The sequence below is a fragment of the Dendrobium catenatum genome, unplaced genomic scaffold (assembly GCF_001605985.2).
Source record: "Dendrobium catenatum unplaced genomic scaffold, ASM160598v2 fragScaff_scaffold_631, whole genome shotgun sequence".
Lineage (NCBI taxonomy): Eukaryota > Viridiplantae > Streptophyta > Magnoliopsida > Asparagales > Orchidaceae > Dendrobium > Dendrobium catenatum.
The window spans coordinates 351755-367974 of NW_021319093.1; the positions used below are offsets into that span (position 1 = coordinate 351755).

General features: G+C 34.6%; 2 protein-coding genes across 2 annotated transcripts; one reads left to right on the forward strand and one right to left on the reverse strand.

Moving 5' to 3' along the window:
• The first annotated feature begins 9603 nt into the window (after positions 1–9603).
• LOC110102951 (RING-H2 finger protein ATL57-like) lies at positions 9604–10212 on the forward strand. The gene has a single exon (XM_020831474.2). The coding sequence runs from the start codon at positions 9604–9606 to the stop codon at positions 10204–10206; it is 603 nt and encodes a 200-aa protein (XP_020687133.1). The 3' UTR covers positions 10207–10212.
• A 4312-nt stretch (positions 10213–14524) lies between these two features.
• On the reverse strand, positions 14525–15227 carry LOC110102958 (RING-H2 finger protein ATL8). Its single transcript, XM_020831480.2, has one exon. It carries the CDS (start codon positions 15137–15139, stop codon positions 14618–14620), a length of 522 nt encoding a protein of 173 aa, XP_020687139.1. The 5' UTR covers positions 15140–15227; the 3' UTR covers positions 14525–14617.
• Between the last annotated feature and the right edge of the window lie 993 nt (positions 15228–16220).

Sequence of the window (16220 nt, forward strand, 5' to 3'; positions counted from 1 at the left end):
GCAATTTGTGATGCCCCAAGATCAAACTTGGAAAGAATGTCAATCAATTACTCAAACAATTTACCAGAGTTATCTAAAACCTTCAATTAAGCAGTCTATCAAACATCTATAAAATTTAAAACATCAATATACAAGTCGAAACAGTAAGAGAACGAGGTCTCACACAATTGATGTAATCTGCCATGAGTTTGAATGTAAATAAGTATGCTTGGCATATGCAAGTATGTTTTGCAAAACTTAGGCTTCGTTTGAAATGGCTTCTTTGCTACTTTCCGAAGTAGCTTTTTAGTATATAATTTTTTAGTTCAAGAAATTTTTATATTAAAAATTTATTTTAAAAAACAATAAACAAATCATCCCAAACGAAGCCTTAAAAGTAGTTAGTTTGAAAGTATGATGTTACAGCAGGATAGCTACCACAGAATAGTTTGAGTTCTTTATTAGTTTTTTTTTTTTATAAGCAAGATAGAATGCGAATTTTGAGATAAGTTGTAGGGTCAAACCCAGCATTTCATTTATAGATCCAGAATTATATAGGAGTTACACAAGGATCAAAAGAGTACATCCAGAGATTACAAGTGAATTGAGACAAACATGCAAAAGAGAAACAAAATAACAAAATGGCAATATAATAGGGCTCAGACATTCATAAGTGGTATGTTGTACCGACTCTGCTTCTCTCTCGATAATACCAAAGCTATTGCAGCAATAACCTCGCCACTACTGGCTGCTCAAGCTAAAGTGGATATGAGCCTACGGGTGGAGTTAGCCATGGGCAATGTCATCAAGATAAAATTTATCAGATTAGAGTGTGCTTTTCACTGTTCACCATGGGTAATTTAAGCGTTATTCTAGAAATGAACTAAAACAATTACTTAGAAATATATACTTAGGGGCTGTTTCGCAATGGGATTTATGCTCGATTTGAGCAGTTATGATGCCGTTGGAAGTTACGGCGGTCAGAAATTAACCTAAAATTGTGATTTATTTCAAGTAAACAAGATTGATAAAAACAGCAAGAAAATCTCAATATCTCCAATGAAAACATTCCAAAACAATATATTGTAGTATAGGAATCAAACCAAAAACAAGAACAAATAAAGATATAATTGATCCTCAATTTGAGAGGAGGATCGTTCTCTTCCAATCTCTAGATTGATGAATCTAGAGCCCAAAACACCCAAGAGAACTCCAAGAGAATACAATAATAAACATGCCCTAATTCTCCTAATCTCTTCTTATTTAAAGCAAATCCCCCTTCTATTTACCCTAGCCCCCCCTCCCCCGTCTTAATTTCTCATTAAACCCATGGGCCCCACCTTCTATTTACGGCACCTCCTTTTGGCGGCTAATTCAAAGGAGGCGGACCAGCCTTGGTCCGCCTTTTATATGTGTGAATCTGCCCCTTATCTAGGGCCGGATGGACTGATCTAACATTCTGCATTGAATCTGACAAAAAATAATAGCCAATAAGTGCGCTGACTTTGTTAACTTGTCAATCACCACTTAAATTCAATCATGCCTTTGTCGTAAAACCTGCAATAAAGTTCATAGTTATGATCTCTCACTTTCACTCAGGTATAGGCAATATGGCTGCAATATTCCTCTAGGCTTTTGATGGTCAACTTTAACTATTTGGTATGCCTTATATTTAGCCAATAAAATTAGCCATATCTTTCTCCCTTCCAGGTCACTAGAACTAAGAATTGAAGTCAATACATTTTAGTACGAGCTAGGTGAATTAATTATTTGAAAAGTAAGCTTCAGCCAAGATCTCCTGAATCAAACTGGAACCCAAAGATGTCCCATACTTCTGACCGTTGTTTGATCTTCAAGGCTAAGATCATGCCTTTTTCTGATCGAATATGACCCATCAGCTTCAGGTATTTCCCACTAGACTTCTGTGTATTCTGAATTATCTTCCACAATAGGATACATGATCATTTGATATAAGTTACAAGGGTCTTAATCATCCTAGCTAATTACTTTTAATTGCAGGGTTGTAAAAATCTCTGATCAATTTATTCTTATGAGTTAGCATCCAATTAACTTGTCTATTGGACTTCCTAAATCATGCATCAGCCACCACATTGGCTTTCCCTGGATAATACTTGATATCGAAATCATAATCTTTAATAAACTCCATCTATCTTGCTGCCTCAACTTTAACTCTTTTTGAATAACAATATCTTAACTCTTGTCATCAAAAAATACTGCACACCTCATACCACCCACCGTACACCGCACACCGCACACCACACACCGCACACCACACACTGCACACCATATGAATAATGCTTCCATATTTTAAAACCAAAAACTATTGCAGCCAATTCCAAGGAATGTGGCAGCTAATTCCTTTAATGTGATTTCAAGTATCTAGAAGCATATACAATTATTGAAAGGATTTCAGTTGACCAGAGCCTCCAATATTGGAATAATAGTTTTGTTGAAAAGTTAAGGATAGATGGACAAGAAGATGCTTGTGCCATCCAAGCTGCTGAAAGGATTTCAGTTGACCATAGTTGTCTGGCATTTAGAGGAACACCTTATGTTGATTGTGAGAAATACAATTCAACTATGTTTTCATCAATTTCATGTTAAGGGCCAAAGGCTTTCCTTGCTCAGAGTTAACTCAGTTAAGTTTCTCTCGTTTGGTAATATCTTACTTTTCGGGTATTCACATTTCTTCATTAAAGTGCTATATAAGTTTTTAACTTTACAGCCACCTGAAAAACAGCCTGATTGTTGAATCACAATGATTGAGCTAGAAATTGTGGCAAAATTGATTTATGAACCATTTACTGATGGTTATATGTGTTTGCATGCAAACAAGCTGGTCATTCTCCAGTATAACACGAAAATAGATTTATTTTCTACTTTAAAACAACAAAAACATCTTTTAGGCATAATATTTGGAGAAGGGTTGTCTAGCTTTTTTACTTGATTATACTTTGACTATATTCAAAAGTACTTAGGTTGAAAATCCAATATTTTTTTTTTATAAATTTTTTAATTTGATTTAGATGAAACATTTCCAAGCTTAAAAGAGAAGTGTTGAGGATTGATGTTTGGTTGATAATCAATGATATGCCATAACTATTGAAATGAGTTCAAATTTATGCCAAGGAAAAGAATTTTGCTTTAAGTAGTTGCAAATAAATAAATATTTGTTGAGCACTATAATGATAAGTTAAAGCCTTGCAAAGAGTGATAAAAAATAGAAATAGGACAAAGAGCTTGAATATAGAGGGACAAACCATTTATATTATTGTTTAAGGGGTTGTTTAATTGCAAGTAAAAGGAAATCAAGTGTATTCTCAATATAATGTAATATGAATGTATTATATAATTGCCTTATGGGCTGTTTAATTGCAAGGAAAAGGAAATCAAGTGCATTCTCAATGTAATGTAATCAAAGTGCATTGTATTTGAAAATTAGGAGATTATTTTTTGTGTTTGGTTGAATTAATAAACTTGAAGGTTAAAAATAAGAAAAAAAAATTGATCTATCGAGACAAGAAGGATCACAACAAGAGGATTTGTGGCTTGCGGCATTCTAAGTTTTGATAGGGTGGGTGCCGACAAAATCTACAGTTTTGATGGGAAGCATTGCGACAAGAGCAAATTGGGGCGGCATTGAAAGGATCGATACCTTGCTATAGCTCGTTGGTGCGGCTTTGAGACTGGACAAATGGAGCTCGTAGGGTTTCTGATAGAGGTATGTGTGCTGGGGATTTGTAATTCGCCCGATTCAGGCGAATTTTGAATCTCTTAAAAATTAACTAAGGTTGTTTTTGAAATCCTTAGAATTTTCCCTGTATTTTTTTACCTAGCAACAAATGCTCTAAAATTGAAAATATATGCATTTGCTTTACAACCTAATGTTGTGGAACGAGCAACCCCTTAGAGAGACCACCAGAGACATTAAGGACTCATCATCAAACGTTCATCATATACAGTTATTGACAATTAGTGCACTCTGGAATGGAGTTTAAGATAATAAAACTTTATTTTATTATAGTGCTCTAAAAAATTACGGAATTTGCTTCTTGATGGACAACAAAGTTTTGAAGCGTCGACAACTACTATAAAGCAAGCAGAGGGAAAACAAATAATAACAATGGAAGCAATACACTGCAAGATAATGTAAAAACAAAAATAACAAGCAAGACAACAACTTGCTAAAACTAAGCAAAAATAGTGAAGAGAGGGAAAAACAACGACATGAAAGAAACAAATAGCAGTTGATGCAACATCGAGCATAATAGCTATAGTTCTTGAGAACTTTTGCCATTTAGCTCGGAGAAATAGAGGAAGATAGGAATACTTACACTTTTAAGAAATTTTATTGGATTTTTTTGCAAGAAATAGCTTAGTTATAGTATCACATCATGATGTAATCTAGAAATAAACTTATTGTTGACCTCATCTTAAGGGTCGGTTCATCCTCCTACATGTTACACTTATGTGTTCGATCAAAGGTCAAATCATGCATTTTTATCTTGATTCGTCGACTGCTTTGAAATTTATTCGTTACGATTACATATTGTCATATATTATATTCTAAAATGTGTGATCGGGTTAATGACGATTGGATGTGTATTTTACGTGCATTTGAACTTTTCATGCAAATGTTCACTCTGTGCATAAAATCTTTTGATCCAAATCTCATTTTGAGAAACAGATTGCGACGTTGTGTCCAGCTCGTCGAGACAAGTCAAACGAGCCTACTCGTGTGTGAATCAAACATTATTTGATGTGTCAATGAGAGAGACCATCGCGTACTTTTTCTTAATAAATCTGATAATTAGAATAATTTAAAATCAAATAAAACTTTGATATATAAATAAATAATTTTATTAAAATAAAACACATCATTTAAAAATAAAAAAATATAGTTAATATACATACACATATAATAAATGGAAACAATAAACCTTCACTCAAATTGTCTCATATTAAGCTTACATATGAAATCAAATGGCTGAAATCTGCCAAGAGGATATCACTTTTGAAAGCATTTCAAAGGCAATAGCAGGATTCAATCTTAACCCTTAGATTTAGGGTTTTCAAGGATTATAACTTTATTTTTGATTCTATTCTGAGATAGGTTTTGACTAAGGGGAAGAGAGGGGCTGCTAGGGTTGGCCACACTCCAACAGATCCACGGGTCAGGCCCCTCACACAACTCGAAGCTGCAAGATCTCCTTCGATTCCTGCTAGTGCCGACTACACTACTTGGAAGCCCGATTTCTTTTTCTCTTCCTCATGCAAGCAGCCCTCTCATTCTCTTCCTCACTCCTCTCTCAACCCACACCTCTAATGCTTGCTTCATTCGGCCAAGGAAGCAAAGGGGAGATATCTGCTCTAAATTTCTATTTTTATTCAAACACAGGAAGAACAGGTTCTGGTTCACTCCAATAAGCAAGAAGGTATACTTTTCTCTTCTATTTAGTTTAGAAAGACCAATGTATTGTTTAAATATGAAATTGCTACTATTTTTTTGTATAAAATCCTTACAGATTTTTATATGAAATTGCTACTTTTTTGTATAAAATTCATTCTGATTTTTGTATATAATTGCTACTGTTTTTGTATAAAATTCATACAGATTTTTCATTATGTTTTGCCACTACTTTTGTATAAAATCTATACATATATTTTTTTTAATGTTTGGCTACTGATTTGTTGAATAATCTATACAGATTTTTCTTGAAGGATCTATGAGCATTTATATCATATAAATGCTCATTATTTAATTAATTTTTCTCGCTGTTTTTGTGAGGAATTGGTAGAAATTTTTATCATATAAATATTCCTTGTTTAGTTAATTTTTATTACCTTAATTTATGAGGAATTGATACAGATTTTTGTCATATAAATACTCATTGTTTAATTAATTTTTCTCACTATTTTTGTGAGGAATTGCTACAAAGTTCAGCCAAGTAAAGTGTGAGATTTTCATACCTTGTTTAATCTTGATAGCAAAGAAAATATACATCTATATTTCTATACAAAGAGAGTATTAAATATACATTTTTTTCTACAATTTTTTGGATTAGTTTCCTACTGTTTTTGTATAAAATATCTACAGATTTTTGGATTAGTTCCCTAATGTTTTTGTGCAAAATCTTTATAGATTTTTGTATTGATTTCCTACTATTTTTGTATAGAATCCATGCATATAGATTTTTGCTATGTTTTGCCATTGTTTTTTGTACAAAAATCTATACGGATTTCTCTTGAAGGATCTATATAAATTTATGTCTTGTAAATGCTCATTGTTTAAATAATTTTTCTTCACTATTTTGTTCAAGATCATCTAAAATGTATAGCATAAATATTCATTGCTATTAACCATATGCAGAAAGCTTCGATGAAAGTTTCCCTAAAATATGCAAAGCTTGTTGATGAAGTAGATGGAGTCGTCAATAGCTTGTTATCTATTTTAGTATTTATATTTCGAATGTATCACTGGCTATTGGAAATATATATGGAGATTGATAATAATTTTTTTCCTCCAATAAGTCTTGCGCCTGCCCTCTTTGAAAGTTTTGTTGGAAAGAATTACTGTTTTATTATGACTTACAAGATGTTGATAATTTATTGTGATAAATTGTTTAGTGTCGAAATATCCATGAAGATGACTTTCTTAGTGAATTTATGTGTTGTTCCATTGACGGATTTGAGAAATTAAAAAATGCTAATTGCCTCATCTCTTTCAGTTTTTTGTCTTTTAGAGGTTGAGATAATGATTCCCTTATGTTTTAACTAATCATATGTTAAATGCGTCATTCATTGTCAAAGATATGTAAAATTTTTGCATTTCAAGAATCATGAATAGGGTAGAAGTTTATTATGTATAGTTGTGCTCCAATAACATGTATATATTCAATGATGCTTTGATTCAATTGGAAAATTGTTGCGTCCTGGATTATTCGCGGTAGTAGAGAAATATAAAATTTAATGTCTTAACTTTGTACGAGGACCCGACAAACAATTAGATAAGAGAGAGGATGTAGCATTTATGAGACATCAAGATTTTTACGTGGAAAACCCCTAAAAAGGGGGAAAAACCATGGCGCCTAGCCCAGTTTAATTGAATCCACTATTATTTACAGTCGATTACAAATGAGGCCCTTCCTTTGGGGGAAGGCTTTGGCTTGATGTACATTATATGAAGTTCATGATGGGAATACAAAGAGTCATTGTTGACGTGTTCGTTTGGTCGGAAGGACCATAGTCGATGGGCGACGTAAGTCGAAAGGACCATAGTCGACAGGCAACGAAGGTCAGAAGGACTGTTGGTCAGAAGGACGGCGTCAGGTAGAAGTCTAGCAATGGACAGAAATCCTGCATCTGATAGATGTCCGGCGAAAATCCGACAATGGGCAGAAGTCCGACGTCGGGTAGAAATCTGGCAACGAGCGGAGGTCCGGCGTCGAGTAGAAGTCCGACGTTAGTCGGCGGCCGAGGAGAACTCTGATAGTTAGATGGTATTCAGGCAAAACTCCAGAGTTACTTGGAGATCGGACAGAATTTCGGCGTCACTTGGAGATCGGGCGGAGTTTCGACGTCACTTGGAGATCGGGCGGAGTTTCGACCTCACTTGAAAGCCTGGCGGAACTCCGGCGTCACTTGAAAGATCGGTGGAACTCCGGCGGTAGTCTTGGAGTTTCTTCCCTCCTCTTCTTCTCTTCTCCTCTTTTTCCTTCTTGCTTTTGGTCCCCTCTTAAGATAAATGAGGGTTATTTATAGTTTTTTTGAGGATTACATGACCCGTAAATAGGAGGAAGATTAAGGGCAATTGTGGAGTGGTTTGGATGGACGGCCAATATTGAATCCTTTGATCATGGACCGTTCATCCGACATTTGAAGGTCTTAATGATATCAAAATTCGGCGATCTTGGGCTCGTTGGATTCGTCTCGTCAAGCCGCTCGATTCGACTATAAGCATGTCATGTTTGGAAACCGTTTGGTAATCCAAATTGTGGTTTGAACCTTCCAACAGTGCTTCGGGTCTTCGATTCGAACACATTTGGGCTCAGATTCAGTTGAATTTGGTGTCGTTGGGTCATATTTCCAAGACGCTTAGGTCGACTATAAGTTTGCTGAAATCAGAGTTCAGATGATCCCAGATTTAATTTTTGAAGTTTCCGGTCTGATTTTGCCTCGAGATTCATGCCCGATCAAGATAATTTTTTTATGATATATCAAAAATCTTAAATATTCTTGTATGATTTAATGTTAGATGTGGATGCAAGCTCAACAAGTTATAATCATATTTCTTCTCTCTTGCAATAAAAAAAGAGTTGATATATATCTTTGGAATGTTTTGCAAACATCAACTTATTGTAACGTATTACAAAGTGCTGAAATCTCCTTTTGACAAAATATATTGTACCTAAATAATATACTTGTGAAGAGTTGCAAAATGCTGAAATTCCTCTCTTAGTTTGGTTACACTGAACACTTCTATGGGTTATTATCTTAGTGTTGCTTTAGCTTAATCAAGTTTAACTTCTTAGCTCCTTATAATACAGTAAGTACATCAAAATATGCCTTAATGTTCAAGGGCTTTGATTCATTATACTTAATAGTCCACTTGAGGAATAAACATCCTCAATAATTATAGCTTTAAACATAGTGTGCATTGTTCGGATAAAGTCTGAAAAATTGAACCTAATTGGTCTTATTTGGTTGACTTAGCTTGGCTCTTAAACTATTGGTTTGATTATTAATTATAATTCTTTTCTTTTTTTTTTTTGTAAAATTGATCAAATCAAATATTGAAAATTTATTAATTTTTTTAAATATTAGATTAATAAAGTTATTTGTTTACAAATGACATGATAAACCACATGAATAGGGCTGCAAGCGAACCAAACGTTCGACGAGCTACTCGTTGTTCGGTTCGATTAAAGCTGGTTCGTGATCATTTAATTAACTAAACAAACAAACTTGAACAATATTTTAAATACTCGATTCTAAAATAATCAAGCTTGAACACTAATGCCTTCGGCTCATTTATGTTCACGAATAACATCATTTAAAGTTCGTGAACAAGCTCGACATTATGCTCAATTTGTGTTCGATTTTGGACTCGTGAATAAGCTTGATAAAAATAATTAATATTTGATTATAGAATTAATAAATATAAATAATATAAATAGAGCTCAACATTAAGTTCGCGAATATGCTCGATGTAATCGTTTGTTAGGAAGCTCGATAAAGCTCGTTTGTTAAGTTAATGAACATCTAAAAGTAGAGCTTGTTTATAACTCGTTCATGTTTATTTGTTTAAAGCTCGATAAGCACTAAACGAACATGAACTGAACATGAAAACTCATTAATTTAAATGAACCAAACATGAACACAAACAATAAAGCTCGAACAAACATGAACCAAACTTGAACAACCTGATATTAAATGAACACAAACATAAAGCACTTCACATACTCGGCTCGGCTCGTTTGCATCCCTACACATGAAAATATTTGACAAGCTAGGAATATATCATATATCCCATTTGGAATCTGGGTTTCACTACTCGCTCTACTCTCTCTCTCTCTCTCTCTCTCTCTCTTCTCTCTTAAAACCATGAACGCTGACTTCGTAAGCGGCGACGCCTCAATCCCAACCTCCTCCTCCGCTACCACCTCAATCGACTACCACTCACCCATTGGCTTCACCGTACTCGTCTCCGTCGTCGCTCTCTTCATCATCTGTTCCTTCGTCGTCTTCGCTCAAAACTGTTTTGCCAACCAACACCATGACCAAGCAACCACGACGCCCGCTTACCCGCGAGTCCTCAGCGTAGCTGTGCCACCACTGCCGGGGCTGGATGCGGCTGCGGTGGCAGCGCTGCCGGTTGTGAGATACAATGGCGGCGGCGGCGAGGGGTGTGCTGTGTGCTTGGTGGAGTACGGTGTGAAAGAGATGGTGAAAGTGATTCCTGGGTGCGGACATGGGTTTCATTCGGAGTGCATCGACACGTGGTTGATTAGGAGGGGATCGTGTCCCGTTTGTCGGTGCTCGGAGCTGCGGGGGCCGTCGAGCGGTGAGGTTTGTGTGGGTGTGTTTGGGTCCGGTGAAGGAAATCTGTGTGGGAAGACGAGTATGAGTTGCGACCGTTGTTGTTCTAAGGCGGAGGCGGGTGGGAGTCCGGGTGAGATGTTCCTGCGGCGCACTTGTAGCGTTTGAGAATAAGTATTATTTTTTTTATCGAATATGATTTTAATTTTATAATTTTGTTTTACTCTTTTTTTTTTTTAACAATTTCTTCAACTCCTAATCGATTTTTATTCAAGGATATATACTTTAATTACCAAGTATAATTATATTTTTAAATTCTAATCACATATTTTATTTATTTAATATTTTATTAAAATTTTATTTCGATAATCTATATTCTTTGTTTAGTATAAAAAATCTTAAAATTTTAAATATATGATAAGTAATTGAATATTTAATTAAATCAGTTTAAAATAAATATATTTTGCAACTTATTAATTTTTAAACAAACATAAATTTATCAATAATGTTCAAAATTTTTTTTATTTATATGAATAATAATATAAACATATTTAATATGAATGAATTTTAACTTTATTAAATATATCATAAAAAAATTATAGTGTTAATCCATAATTTTTCTTATTTCGAACTATTTTATTTATGCATGGTACATACATCATCATCATAAATGTCTTTAAGTTATTTTTTAGTTTATATATATTCAATATTATCTTTATATAAAAATAATAATATTGGTCATGGCGTTGTGCATACGTGGCACTTCGCCGGGAATCCTTCGCCGGTCTATGATGAATGATGGTGTTAAATGAGGGAGAAATGAAAACGGTGCAGGGGATTGCGTCGGCTGGATATGGATCTCTTGTGGAGCTGAAACGTGTACAGCCATGCAAATGATTTTTGTTTTTCTGACAATATAGTATTTGATGAAATAATAACTGAATTATCTGTCATTATGATGCTTGTTCTTGACTTTGACTTACTGTCACGGATGTGAATATTTTTACTAAGCATGAAGAGTATTAACCGGGTTAGGGTACCCCCGAACCCAAAACGGGTCGGGTTCGGGTTAACTCTTTGACCCGATTTTGACCCAAAAACCTGATTTTGACCCGTTGATGAAATAATAACTGAATTATCTGTCATTATGATGCTTGTTCTTGACTTTGACTTACTGTCACGGATGTGAATATTTTTACTAAGCATGAAGAGTATTAACTAAGGATGTCAATATTTGACACGACCCGAAAATTCGACTCGGATCCGACTCGAAAATTTCGGGTTAGGGTACTCCCGAACCCGAAACGGGTAGGGTTCGGGTTAACCCTTTGACCCGATTTTGACCCAAAAACCTGATTTTGACCCGGCAACCCGAGATTGACCCGATTTTGACCCGGTTTTGACCCGAAAAGAGGAGATTGACCAGTTTTTGACACGAAAATTAGCAATTTTTTTGTTGAAAATGGGTCATTCGGGTCGGGTCGGATTCAAGTCCAGGAAACTGACCCGTTTTTAAAAACGGGTCGGTTTCGGGTTGACCCGAATAGTGTCGGGTCAGTTTCGGGTTCGACCCGAACCCGACCCGTGACCCGAAATTGACACCCCTAGACTATTAACACGCATCTTATCTTAGATTTCATTTGTGACAATTTTTTTTATTAAAATTTAAAGTACTTTTTAGTAAAAAATTAAAAATATTGTACTAGAAAGCGACTCTAAGAAGCAGTAAGAAAGTCGTCCCAAATAAAATCTTAGACTGTTGGTTGAAAGTCTTAGTTATCAATCGAGAAATTTTTGATTTGAAACATGTGTATATAATATTTGTGAACTTTACTTAATTAATCTAATTGTTAAAAAAAATGAGTGTGCTAGATTTTCTTAATACATTGATGCATTTGCTATTTGATCTGATCATCATTATTTTCACGAAAAGAGTATTTTTTATAGTTCTATAGAGTTTGGTTCCAATCGAGATAAAATAATATGGGGTTGGCTCAAAGTTGTGGTATTGTCAAATTTGATAGCTTTTTCAAGAGAATGGATAGTTTGATAAAAGGTTGACTCACTAGGGTCAAGTCAATTTCTTTTAACAAAAATGGATCTTCATTATAAGTCATCGTTTGAAATAGTTTTTTATTGCTTTAAAGTGATATTTTAATACAAAATTTTAAGTTTAATAAATTTTGTATTAAAAAAATTATTTTAAAAAGTAATAAAAAAATTATCTCTAACAAATTATAGGTCTTCATGATCGGTTAAAATCAAGTCAAGATAAGATTGAGATGTCATTTTGAGAAAAATAAAATCAAATCGGATTAAGTGAGTCCATTTGAGCCAATGAAGTTTAAATTAAGTCAACTATGACCCGAACACTTATAGGTGTGTTCTATAGGGTCCGCATAGTGAGTGAGATAAAAGTTTATATTAGGTTGATTTAAGTGTTGGCTAACTCTAAGTAGGTCAAGGTCAAAATTAGGTCAAATGAGTCGGGCTTATGTTAAAGGACGAGCCAAAACTAGGATGCCCCTATATTAAAAATATGCTAAAAAAGAGGGTGAAAAGTGAACACCAAGTATATTTTCATTGATAGTAAGCATATGAATTTAACATAATTTTAAAAAATAATTTGGGATGCTAGAATTTACACAAAGACTATTTTATTTCACTCAAATTTCTCAATCTAGAATGCCACACATAAAAGGAAGAGATTACTCCTAATACAAATACATTGTATATACATTTTGTGTTGGGAAATTTCTATAAGTGGACCCATATTATTATACATATAAATACAGTTTTATACATTAGTTGCTATCGAAAATTAAGCCAATTAAATTTGTGATCTATTTAAGTATTAAATTATTATTTGGCTTATGTGGCATCTCATTTAAATTTTGTATGGAATTAAATTTGTGTAGAGGCCGGGTATTTATTTTATTTTAATGATGGGCTGAAATAAAATATTTACACTTTAAGTATATAAGGGTCGTGGTCCCTAATTTAAGAGGTGAAGTTCTCATTTCTCTCATTTCCCATCTTGAGTGAAAAGAATGGGTCTCTCGCTCTCTTGGAAAACACCGCTCTAAACGTGGAAGATCGAAAGACATTGATTCTGCATTTCAATGAATTCATGTCGCTTCCGAAAATTTTTCTCGATGATTTGACATGTCGTTCGGAGACGATCGAATTGATTTTTTGTGTCTCCTTTAAATCCTAACATTTTGAACATTTGTAACTCGGGCGATGATGCACAACCCTTATTATTATATGATTGGTGAAAGTATTATTAAATATGTGCAGCTCCTAATCTTAAAGTAGTTTCATAATGCCATCATCTCAAATGCGATATCCTCTTTATTTATTGTGCTGATATCTTCTTCTTTCTCGCTAATCTGGTTCTCTTCATTCTAAATTTTTTTCCATTGAAAATATCAAGATTAGAGCATAGGTAGAGCCAACTATATATATTATTCTTAGAGCCGGCAGAAAAATATCTTTGATGAATGGTACATCTGTGTGGCCATACTGCCATCATCTCAAATGAGATATCCTCTTTATTTATTGTGCTGATATCTTCTTCTTTCTCGCTAATCTGGTTCTCTTCATTCTAAATTTTTTTCCATTTAAAAAATTTTCCATTGAAAATATCAAGATTAGAGCATAGGTAGAGCCAACTATATATATTATTCTTAGAGCCGGCAGAAAAATATCTTTGATGAATGGTACATCTGTGTGGCAAGATCTACAAGCAGGATTTTCTACTACTAATATATTCATATCAAACAATTAGGGGCGGAACGGGACTTAATTTTCAGGAGGGCAAGTTTCAATTTTATAAAAATATAAAAATATATATAAGAGTAAAAATAATTTATTTTTTATATAATTGATTTTCACAGACTTGTTTGTTAGTGTTAAAAAAATTTAACATAATTGGATGAAAATAACAGAGGACAAGAGGTTTTTTTTATTTTTGGAGGATCAAATTGCATGAAAAAAGCTAGAGGCAAAAATAAAATTCAGAGGTACAAATTACAAATAACTCTTATTAGACTAAGAGTTTTAATTTTTTTAAAGGAGAAATTAGGCTCCGATTCCATTGTTAAATAATTGTTACTGGAAGAACTGTTGAGAGCAGATGAGAATTAGGTTTCAATTTTGGGCAAATTTTTTATTTTTATTTAATAAAATTAGCTTTTTAGATAGCAAAAAAAAAATTTTTTTGAACTAAAAAGAAAAGTAGTAAAACGCTATCCCAGAAGGAAGCTTTAAGGATGAGAGGAGGAAATTTGAAAGAATAGAAGGAAATTTGAAGGAGAAGAGTAGGTAGGGAAGGAGCTTTCAAAGACTAAAAAAATGGCTTCTTTGTTACTTCATATTTTGTCAGATTGTGTTAAAAATCAAGAAGTTCTCATCATTTTCATTGATGAGCTTCGCCATTAGATTTATTTTAAATGCATCATCTTTGAACAAACCTAAAAAATAATACTGTAATTCTCTTCAATATCATCTTAATATTTCGAGAAAAATGTATTAATTTACAAATTGATTAAACATCAGCGCTTTACATACAATAATATCACACCGGAAGGCTACAGCTATCCTCGGGCTTTCCAGCTCCGGAAGCGGCGCCACCGCACCCTTCCACCGCCACATCAGGCATCGTCACACAAACCTGCGGCGCCGTCACATCAGACCGACAAACAGGGCAGCTCAGTCGAGTCTGAAGCCAAGCATCGATGCACCGAGCGTGAAATCCATGGCCGCAGCTCGGCAAGACACGAACTTTTTCTCCTTCTTCAATTGCCGAAAGGCAAACCGAGCACTCGGAGTAACTAATTTGCGAGAGAGACGGCTCATCCTTTGTATAACACATGACGGGGATTGAATTTAGAACCTTTTTCACATCGTCTCCGGCAAACTTCTCCGGCGCCGGAGAAGTCTCAGGTTCTTCACGGCGGAACTTTTTAAGAAAGAAGTGGAGGCCCGTAAGCAACACAGCAGCGCCGACCACGATGCCGCCGGCGATGAGGAGAGGAGGGAGCAGGACGTTGGAGTTTGCGACGACTGGAGGTTGGGAAATGTCAGGGGAGATGTTCATGGTGAAGAGATTAGTAAATTGATCCTTGATTGTTAATGTTAATTTGATGGAAGATTATGCAGTTTGTTTGGGGATTATATAGCAACTGATTTACTAATTTCTCTTATTTGCATCGAATAAAGAAAATGGAATGGGGATTCGGTGGGACACTTGTGAGAAGGCGGAGGTGCTATGTGGCATTTGAGTGCGATGGGTTGCTTGTGTGGGGCAAATTATTGCATACGGTCATGAGATTCGGAGTATAGGTTCGGACATTCAATAAAAACTTATCATATCACCTGCGCTTTTGACTTGCACTTTGACTGCGCTTTAGGTGCGTTTTGACTGCGATTTACCTGCACTTTTGACTTGCACTTTGACTTGCGCTTTGACTGTGCTTTGCCTGCGCTTTACCTCTGCTTAATTTAAAATAATATTTTATTAATATCCGAACCTATCTCCCCGTTCGGTGACCGGATGCAATAATTTGCCCTTATCTAAAGTAGTTTACTCACTCAGATTTTGAATTAGTTTCATATGGTATAATTACAAAAAATATATTAATATAAAATATTAAATAATTAACTCTTATGCGCATATTCAAAATTTTAATTGACTATTTAACCTTGCTTTTGATTTACGTAATGAAGGGATAGCTGCTTGTGCTTGTCTTTTAAGCCTTTAAAGATTTTTGAATTTTAAATTTTAGATTTTTATTTGAGAGCTTCGTTTTAGAATAAATAAGCTTGACTTAAATTAATTTATTTTGGTTCTATACATAGAGGTGTTACGATATTATCTGGATAAGCGGATACTCATATGACCACAAACATGTTGACCAAAATTTTCAAATTCAATGAACAAAAAGCTGGGCCCAATTAATACACCATCAAAAGTGATACGTAATGCAAATTAGCTTTGATCTGGGCACGAATCTCGAGGCAAAGCTAGTTGGAAACTTCAAAAATTATTAGGTCCCGAGACTTCGCATCCCGAATTCTTTAGCAAGCTTAATAGTCGAACTGAGGCGTCTCTCTGGAAATAACGGTGAACCCATTAACGATACCCAATTCAACCTAATCCGGGCCCAAAATGGGTCTCC